The sequence below is a fragment of the Quercus lobata genome, unplaced genomic scaffold, assembly GCF_001633185.2.
Source record: "Quercus lobata isolate SW786 unplaced genomic scaffold, ValleyOak3.0 Primary Assembly Scq3eQI_119, whole genome shotgun sequence".
NCBI classification, from domain to species: Eukaryota; Viridiplantae; Streptophyta; class Magnoliopsida; order Fagales; family Fagaceae; genus Quercus; species Quercus lobata.
The window spans coordinates 4,582-14,941 of NW_022154958.1; the positions used below are offsets into that span (position 1 = coordinate 4,582).

General features: G+C 36.7%; 1 protein-coding gene and 1 long non-coding RNA gene across 2 annotated transcripts; both read left to right on the plus strand.

Moving 5' to 3' along the window:
• The first annotated feature begins 1,019 nt into the window (after positions 1 to 1,019).
• On the plus strand, positions 1,020 to 3,782 carry LOC115973627. The gene is made up of 3 exons (XR_004087795.1): positions 1,020 to 1,228; positions 2,313 to 2,411; positions 3,088 to 3,782. It is a non-coding gene; the product is annotated as an uncharacterized LOC115973627 (long non-coding RNA).
• Positions 3,783 to 4,512: 730 nt separating this feature from the next.
• LOC115973628 lies at positions 4,513 to 6,615 on the plus strand. The gene is made up of 2 exons (XM_031093881.1): positions 4,513 to 6,153; positions 6,469 to 6,615. Exons 1-2 carry the CDS (start codon positions 4,513 to 4,515, stop codon positions 6,613 to 6,615), a joined length of 1,788 nt encoding a protein of 595 aa, XP_030949741.1.
• Positions 6,616 to 10,360: the final 3,745 nt, after the last annotated feature.

A 10,360-nucleotide genomic window follows, 5' to 3' on the forward strand; every position in this document is an offset into this window, starting at 1 on the left:
GGCTTTTCAGATAAAGCTTTACTCAATTGCCCCTTAAGATTTTTTTTTTTTTTCCTTAAAAAAAAGCCACACTATCACTTATTTATAAGAGCAAGATCTCTTAGTATTTTTAACAAAAATGTTCAAAGTTCAAATCTCTCTTCTTTAACAATCAAATTATTTTAAAAAATAAAAGAAAGAGCGAGATCTCATTTCTTGTTTTTCAAAACTTTTTGAACAATGCTAAATATACAATATTTTTCACAACTGTTTTATCACATTGTTATTGATTCTCATTTGGGCTCATCGTCACATACACCACTTTATTGTCTACCAAAGCCAGACAAATCAAAGCATCATATATAGTTAATTGTTATAACCAAAAATTTTAAATTTTAGAGGGTAAAATCAAAATGATTCCAAACTCTAAAAATGGTATAGAAGATTTGTATTTGTCAATTCCAATAGAAGTCATTGATAACTTGACAACTTAAAAGCTATGAAATGTGTTGTGAAAAATATTGTCTATGTAACATTGCTCAACGTCTACAAAAAACGCGCTTCGGAGCTGCGTTTACAAAAAACGCAGCTTCAAAATGATGTTTGAGCTACGCTTTACACAAACGTAGCTCCACCACTGGACGTATAGTCATGTTTCTAAAAACGCGGCTATAGACTAGCTCTGAAGCCGCGTTTTGTGATGTTGAGGCTGGGTTTAGCTGGGTAGGGCTTAAGCCACGTTTTTAATATAGACCCATTTTTTTTTTTTTTTTTTTCAAAATATCTCAATCAAAGCTGCGTTTATTAAATGCGGCTTAAACGACTGAACTGAGCTGTGTTTTGTGAAACGCGGCCTAAACATGAATTTAAGCTGCGTTTATTAAACGCAGCTTCAACTTTTACAGAGCTGCGTTTAATAAAATGCAGCTTAAACATATACAGAGCAGCGTTTTATAAAACTCAGTTTTGGGTTTGTTATAAATAAATAAATAAATTAATAATAATAATAATAATAAACAAAAAACCCTCAATAGGACACAACAACGAAAAAAAGTTAAAAAACCCTAAATTGAAAAAACTCTCAGCTCACTCTCACCACCAAACTCAGATCGATCACTCTCAACACCAAACTCTCAAACAAACCCTCACTCTCTATCACTCTAAACACCACGCCTCATCGACGCCACCGCCACCTCCGAGAACCGATTGCCACCACCGCCACCTCGAACCTCTCTGTTAGCCATCATAGGTCAGAACCTCCTTCTCTCTCTCTCTCTCTTCCTCTTGCGATCTCTCTCTCGGTTGTGTCATGTGTGTGCATTTGGCCGTGTGTTTGGGTATTGTTATTCCTGTGGGTATGTGGCCATGTATGTATGCAGATTTGAATGAGTGTAATGTGTGCTCTGTCTGTATGTTTTTGATTTGGGATTTTGGGTTTACTATTTTGTATTGTGGAGGCTGTGAAAATGGGTTTGCAAGAACTAAGGCCTGCCTTAATCTTGTTTGGCATCACAGAACCGCTCTTGGCTTGACCCTAAGAAGCTTCGAGCTCTTCGCAAGGGCAAAAGTAATCTCCTTCACTTCTTCTCTCTCTTTTTTGGCTTCCCTTTAATTATTTTGGGTTAATTTGATTTGGTGAGTATCTGAATTTTTGTTTGTATTTCAGAAAATTTGTGAAATTGGACACTGCCTCTTTGAGTTTTGAGAATTACTATGTACTTTTCATTTTAAGTATATTTGTTTTCTTAGACCCTGAACCCTGGTGTCAATTTGTGAAATATAGACTCTTTGCCTTTGTGGGTTTTGAGAATTGCTGTCTAATTTGCATTTATTTTTGGGTTTTTTTTTTTTTTTTTTTTTTTTTTTTTTTAAGTTGCCATGATAAAAAAAATGCATGCTTGCAAAAGCAATATTATTGGGACAAGTTCGTTTGTGAAACATTAGGAAAAGTTCGAAAATATTTGGACTTAGTGACATGCCTAATGCCTAAAGTTGCTTTATACTCTTTGAACTTGTAATGGGTATTATCTTTTATTTAATTTTTTTTTTAACTTTAAAGTAGTGAAAGTTTTATTGTAAAAGAAAGAAGGGTGTAGGTTTTAAATTTTTGAGGACGATGATATTTAAAAAGAAACCAAATATGACTTCACATTGTGAATAACTGATCACATATGGGGCAACGTAGTGTTCATTTTAATCATTTTTGTGAGTATTTATTTATTTATGATTTACTTTGTATCTTGATCATGGAAAGTTATCGCCCCATTATTTAGTACAATCAAAATGATTGTTGATGGTGTTGATGTTTTCTTTCTTTATCATTTATTTGTTAGATTACTCGCAAAGGGTGGACTTGATTCAGGATCTGAGGTTTGAAACTGCAACCACCAAGATTAAGGCAACTCCTGATGGGGAGTTTCTTATAGCGTCAGGTGCTTCAAAGCTCATTTTTATACTTATAATCTTTTGTGATCGAAAATGAGTTATAGTTTTTTTTTTTTTTTTTTTTAGTGTTCTATCTCCTTTTGTCTCATAAATCTTGGGTTTGTGGACTTATTTGTGCTATTTGATTTCTGTGCTTTTGGATTGTGGTTTGTGTTTTGGTTTTTGATTTCTCTATGCATTCTTTGGTTTGATTTCTATTGGGTATGAGTTGGTTTTGATTTCTCTGTGTGTTCTTTGGGTTAATTTCTCATGGGTATGGGTTGTTTTGATTTCTCTGTTCTTTGGTTGATTTCTCATGGGTCTGGGTTGGTTTTGATTTCTCTGATCTTTAGCAGAAACTTGTGCCACATACAGTTGAGCGGTAATCATGAACCTTCTAGATGATACAATTATATTATTTATGACTTTGGAATTTTTAATGTTTTGACTAAGATAGTGAGATCTTTATTTGATGTTTGCATTGAAAAGAATCTAGTTTTAGCTGTGTGCACGTGTGTGCTTTTTTTTCTTTTCTTTTCTTTTTGTTTTATGGTAGATAACAAATTGGAATACACAAGGTAGATGTGAACGATGCCTAGGTATGGTTGTCATGTACCTTCAACATTAACTATTGGATCATCGGATTTTGATAGCTAGTTAACTAGTAAGACGTGAATCTAATAGGTTTGAACATGAAGCCAGTTCTTAGAGCAAATGGAACTCCATACTTCGATCCCCTGCTGGTTTTTTATGTAAGGGACGTGATGCACACCAAGGAGCTGGACATGCCGATTATACAAGTGGAAATGGAGCTGAACTTGCACAAGACCCTTTGTCATTTTCTAGTGGCCCAATTACAAGACTTAGAGCCAAACGTTTCAAGGAAGCACTAAATGGGATAGTCCAAGAGAATTGGGCTGATTCTAAAAAGACCAAGATGGGCTCAAATAATAATCAAGGCTTAGTTCATGTCATCAAAGCAATTGAAGAGGCTAATGCATGCAAATTCGCAACCAGCATGGTCTGACCATAAAAGGGTGCGAATTTGTTAAGTTCCGAGGATATTAAATGGGAAGATGTCTTGGTAGCATGGTTTGACCATAAAAGGGTGTGAATTTGTTAAGTTCTAAGGATATTAAATGGGAAGATGCCTTGGTATTGGCTGGGCATGTTAATTCTAGTCATTTAGCTATTTTTTACTGCCTTTAGAAGTCCTAGAAAACTAAAAAAACGTGGGAACTTGATTATATTAATTTTTGTGTTGTTTTTGAAGTTGTAATTATGATTTTTACCTATTCTTGGAGGGTTGTTCCAAGTATATATCTAGTAGTATGAATTTTAAAGAGGACAGATTGGTATTCAGAAAATTATTCTCCTTATGAGTCTTGTGATCCTCTTGGTTCTTAAAAGAACTCTTGAACTTATCAAGTTAATCTTGTGGCGTTCAAACAACCAAACTTATCACCTTTGATTCTTGAGAAATTCTTAGGAATTCTTGGTGTGGCGTTTCAATTCTATCGTAGTCTTGGTTTTCATCTGGTTAGGTGACGGGTCAAGGCTCAACAAATCTTGTCTACACGATCTTGGGATTCCAAACCATCATTGTTATTGGGTTTCATCACAATTGTTGGTGAAGTTTATATCATTTTGGTATCAGAGCTTTGGTTCTAACATAAGTTTGACTATCTTTTATTTTCATTCTATTTCCTGTTCCTTGCTCAAAAAAAAAAAAAAAGAAAAAAAAAAAAGAAAAGAAAAGAAGATTTCTTAGTACATGAAGAGGAAAATTTCTCAGTCATATCATTTCTAGTAAAAAAATTTCTTCATTTCAATATTGTTTCTCACCATATTCAAGTTCTTAACCTTGTTGATGAGTTTTGGTTGTTTCTCATTTTGAATTACTGCTAGTTTATTTTGAATTAGTTTCTTGAAGTTCGATTAAGAACTAAAGAAGACACAAAAGAGTGGAAAAAGGCAAGAGTGTGTGAGACCATAAGAGGAAAAAAAGTTGTTTAGAGTGAAAACACGAGTGCGAGTGTATCAATTCTTGAGTGAAACACGTAAGGGAGAGCTTGTGAGGATTCTAACTCTATTTTGCAGATTTTAAATATGTCCAATAATCAAGAAGAAGACATAACCGAAGGACTTCGACCACCAATGGATCAGACCTTCCAAATGCAAGCGATGCTAGGGGAGATGAGGCGTATGTTGAGGGCTGAATTAGAACCTATTCATGAGAGGTTGGATAGGGTAGAAGCGGGAACTCCTAGGAACCAGCAACATGACAACCCCAATAGGCAGCAAGGTGGGCGTGTTCCATGGCGGAATGTTAAGGAAGAGGTGGAGTCGGAGGAGGTTGATGGACCATATGTGAACCGAGGCAGTTTTGAGCGTGGGTATGGGAATAGAGAAGCAAGGATGGGTAGGCCTAGGAGGGATAATGATTTAGGAAACATAAAGATTAAGATCCCATCTTTTCAAGGTAAAAATGATCCTAAAGTTTATTTGGAGTGGGAAACTAAAATGGAGATGGTGTTTGATTGTCACAACTATTCGGAGATAAAGAAGGTTAAGTTGGCTGCAATTGAATTTACTAATTATGCCATTGTTTGGTGGGATCAATTATTGATTAATAGGATGAGGAATAGAGAACCATCCATGGACACTTGGGAGGAGATGAAAATGCTTATTAGGCGGCGTTTTGTACCCAATCACTATTATAGGGGATTGTATCAAAAGTTGCAGAGCTTAACTCAAGGTTCCAAGAGTGTGGATGAGTATTACAAGGAGATGGAGGTAGCTCTGATCCGGGCTAATGTAGAAGAGGATCGGGAAGCCACCATGGCTACGTTCTTGCATGGTTTAAATCGTGAGATTGCAGATATAGTTGAGATGCAGCACTGTGTTGAATTGACGGATATGGTGCATCAAGCCATAAAGGTGGAGGAACAATTCAAACGAAAGGGATTGGCTAGGAGGGGACAACCTATGGCTACCACCAGTCCATGGAAGATAGCTCCAAAAAGGGACAAGCAGCTACAAAATAAGCCAAAATTTGAACCATTTAAGAGTGCCAACTCAAAGACCACTTTAGGTAACACCGAGGCTTCGAGTTCTAAAACACGTGATATTAAGTGTTTTAAATGTCAAGGGCGGGGACACATAGCCAGCCAGTGTGTAAACAAAAGGGTGATGGTGATAAATGCTCAAGGAGAGCTTGAGTCGGAGAATGAGGAAGAAGTAGATGATGATGACGTGCCATCTTTGGAGAATGTCGATGATGAGCAAAATGCTGTGGTTGGAGATTTATTGGTAGCAAGGCGAGTTCTTAATGTGCGGGTTAAGGAGGAAGAAAGTAATCAAAGGGAGAACTTGTTTCATATTCGGTGCTTTGTAAATAACAAAGTTTGCAGTGTCATTATCGATGGAGGGAGTTGCACAAACATAGCCAGCACTTATTTGGTGGAAAAATTGGCCTTAACTACCTTGAAACATCCTCAACCTTACCGGCTTCAGTGGCTGAATGAATGTGGCGAAATCAAGGTGACAAGACAAGTGTTGGTGGCATTATCCATTGGCAAATATGAGGATGAGATGCTATGTGATGTGGTTCCCATGCATGTGTGCCATGTATTGTTAGGAAGACCATGGCAATATGATCAGAAGGTTACACATGATGGATTCACAAATAAGTATTCTTTCATTCTTAAAGGGCAACCTATTACTCTTGTGCCATTAACTCCTAAACAGGTCAAGGAGGACCAATTGAAGTTACAAAAATCAAATGAAAAAAAAAGGAAAAAGAAAGGAAGGTTGAAATTGAAAAAAAAGAGTTTAAAAAAAAAAGGAGAGAAAAACAGTGATCAGAGTGAAAAAGAAAGAGAGAGGGATTCGGCCATAATAAGAGCAAGAGAGGAAAAATTCAATTACATTGCAAAAAAAAGTGAGATCAAGAGAGCATTATTTTCACACCAGTCCCTTATTGTATTCATGTACAAGGAGGCTCTTTTATGTACTAATGATCTCGCTGGTGCATTATCGAGCAATATTGTTTCTCTTTTGCAGGAGTTTGAAAATGTCTTTCTCGAAGAGGTACCTCATGGTTTACCTCCAATTCGAGGGATTGAACATCAAATTGATTTCATACCTAGTGCATCAATTCCAAACCGACCTGCTTATAGGAGTAATCCCGAGGAGACCAAGGAACTTTAGAGGCAAGTAGGTGAATTATTGGAAAAGGGTATGTGCGAGAAAGCATGAGTCCTTGTGCGGTTCTGGTGTTATTAGTTCCTAAGAAGGATCGAACATGGAGGATGTGTGTCTAATGAGAATCACAAAGCATTCAAGGATCCATTGCATGTTCCAGTTGGGCCTATTACTAAAGCAAGATCCAAGAAGATCAAAGAAGCACTTAATGGACTGATTCAAGAGATTTGGGTTAATTCTAATGCAGGACATTCCAAGCTTGGCCCAAAGGAAGATGAAGGTGTAATAAATTTAATCCAAGCTATTGAGGGCTGATCTGCTTTGATTGGGCATGATTTATGGCGTGGATTAATGGTTGATTGACTTTCCAGCCCCATATTAGTTAATAGCCATTTTTCCTATTCTGGAACTTATTATTTTAGACCAAATCTACCTTAATTTTAGGTTTTTATTATTTAGAACGTTTTTTATCCATTTTCCTATTTTGGATATGCTAATTTCATACCAAATCAACTTTTATTTAGGGTTTTATTATTTACTACGTTTTTCATATTTTCTATTTTTCAGTCATGCCTTATAAGTAGCATGCACTCATTGTAATAGAAGATTTTTGAATAAAAATCAGAAAATGTGAGGCTTTGCTCTTCTTTTGGTTCTTCAAGAACTGTAAACTTATCAGGGATTCTTCCTTGTGGCGTCCAAACTTTATACCTTTGGTTCGTGATTCAATTATAATCATTGGGTCAAGGTGTTACTTATACCTTTGGTTCGCGTTTCACTTATAAACGTTGGGTCAGGGCTTTCTATCAAAATCTGAATTTTAGCTTTCTTAGGCAAGTATTCCAATATTTTTGTTGGGTCTCAAAGCATGTCGATTGAGGTTCGCAACATATTCCAATATTTTTGTTGGGTCTCAAAGCGTGTCTATTGAGGTTCGCATCATTTGGTATCAGAGCATAGGTTCTAAAATCAGTTTTCTATCCCTTTTATCTTTTGTTTCCTATTATCATCCTATCTTGTTCCTTTTGTGTTTTTTATTCTTTGTTCTTATTTTGTGACGTGCACTAGGTCAAAATCGTGCATCAAGCTCCAAAAAAAAAAAAAAAAAGTGAAAAAAAAAAGACTTCAGAAAAGAAATAGAAAACAGAAAAAAAATATTGTTCGTAGTTTCAATTCTCTCAAATCAAAATATTATTTTCTTTTGTCCTCTTCCTTTGATTTAGTATTTCTGTCATATTTTCTTGCCATTGGTATTAGTTTAAATACTACAAGTTGAATTTCTTGATCAAGTTTATTAGTTTAAGCAGAACTGAAAAGAGGAAGCTACAAGTGGAAAAAGGAAAGAGAGTGTGAGACTAATATCGAGAAAAAGCCAATTTAAGAGTGAAACACAAGTGTGAGTGACATAATTTGAGTGCAAACACGTGAGGGAGTGTTGTGAGGAATTATTTCTAACATTTCTTTGTAGTTTCAAAATATGTCTTCTAGGGGCGAAACACCAAATAGGGAAGGAGGGGAGGAGTCATCCCTCATGTTGCAAGCCATGCAACAACAGTTTGAGCGCATGAACGTGGTGTCTAATGATATTCAGGATTGGATGGATAGGCAAGACGCTGTTATTGCTTCTTTGCGTGAGGAGCATCCCTGAAGAGCCCCTAATGCTAGAAGGCAAGGAAGGCGTGCGTGCGTTGATGATTCTGATGACTACCATGAGGATGAGTTTGAAGATGAAGATGATTAAGCTTCATTGAACAATGAGGGCAGGTTTGCGCCAATGGGAGAAAGGCGTGGTAGAGGTTTCCGAAGATATCCAAGATGGCTAGATGGGACTAACAGAAACCTAGGAAACATAAAAATGAAGATACCATCGTTCCAAGGGAAAAATGATCCAGAAGTGTACTTGGAGTAGGAGAAGAAGGTGGAGTTCATCTTTGAGTGCCACAACTACTCTGAGGAGAAAAAGGTAAAACTAGATGTGATTGAGTTTACTGACTATGCTATTATATGGTGGGATCAACTTGTGATGAACAGAAGAAGAAACTATGAGAGGCCTATTGAGACGTGGGCGGAAATGAAGGCCACCATGAGGAAGCGGTTTGTCCCTAGTCACTACTATAGGGACCTATATCAAAAATTACAGAGTCTTACTCAAGGTTATAGAAGTGTGGATGACTATCACAAGGAGATGGAGATTGCCATGATTCGGGCTAATGTAGAGGAGGATAGAGAAGCTACTATGGCAAGGTTTCTGAATGGGCTGAATCAGGACATTGCCAACGTGATGGAGTTACAACACTATGTGGAGTTGGAGGACATGGTGCACATGGCAATAAATGTGGAATGACAGCTTAAAAGGAAAGGAACTCGGTCTTTTCAAAATACGGGCTCCTCTGCTTCATGGAGGTCAAATGGGAGGAAAGACGAAGGGGTTGTTTTCAAATCCAAAACCGAACCACCAAAAAGGAGAGATGAAGCTCCTATTGTCAACAAAGGTAAAAATGAATCCCAAACTTGTAATTGTGATATTAAGTTTTTTCGTTGTTTAGGAGTAGGTCATATAGCTTCACAATGCCCAAATAAGAGGACCATGATTGCACATATTGATGGAGAGGTGGAAACTGAAAGCAAGGGAGATGATGACCAAATTCCATCACTTGAGGATGCTTGTGACGACAATGTGGAGTATCTAGTGGAGGGTGAGTCACTTGTGGCAAGGCGTGCTTTAAGTGCCCAAGTCAAAGAGGATGATATGGAACAACAAAGGGAGAATATTTTTCATACTAGATGCCACATCAACAATAAGGTATGTAGTATGATCATTGATGGGGGGAGTTGTACTAATGTGGCTAGCACTACTTTAGTGGAAAAATTGAATTTACCTACCTTGAAACACCCTAGACCATATAAGTTGCAGTGGTTGAATGATTGTGGAGAGGTTAAGGTAAATAGGCAAGTATTGGTTTCTTTTTCAATTGGGAGGTACAAGAATGAAGTACTTTGTGATGTTGTTCCAATGCATGCGGGTCACATTTTATTGGGCAGGCCTTGGCAGTTTGACAGAAAGCTCAATCATGACGAGTTCAAGAATAGACATTCTTTTGTAAAAGACAGTAAAACCATTACTCTTGTACCATTGACTCCAAGACAAGTGTATGAAGATCAAATGAAATTGAAAAGAGAGAATGACTTGCAAAAAAATTGTGACATTGAGAGTTCAAAAACAGATTATGAGAAAGAGAGTGAAAGAAAAAAAAAAAGTGTGAACAGAAAAAAGAGAGTGAAAAGAAAATAGAGAGTGGAAAAAGTGAGAGAAAAACAAAAAAACAATGGAGTTTTTATGCAAAGGCGAGTGATGTCAAGAATGCTTTTCATATAAACCAGCCTATATTTGTACTCTTGTACAAAGAGGCATGTTTTAATACTAACAAACCCGAGTTAGAAAATTCAAAAATAAATGCAAAAAAATTTTAAAAATTAAAAAACATCATCCAGGCTACATTTAAAGACAAAACGGGTCAGGACAGGGTGAAAAATAGAGAACAAAAAAAATTTCCTTCCTATCCGTTCGAACCCGACCAGAGTTAGAAAATTCAAATATAAATGCAAAAAAATTCTAAAAATTAAAAAATATCATCCAGGTTTCATTCCAAGACGAAACGGGTGAAGACAGGCCGAAAAACAGAGAATAAAAAAAATTTATTTCCTACCCGTTCGAACCCAACCCGAGTTACAGAATTCAAAAATATATGCA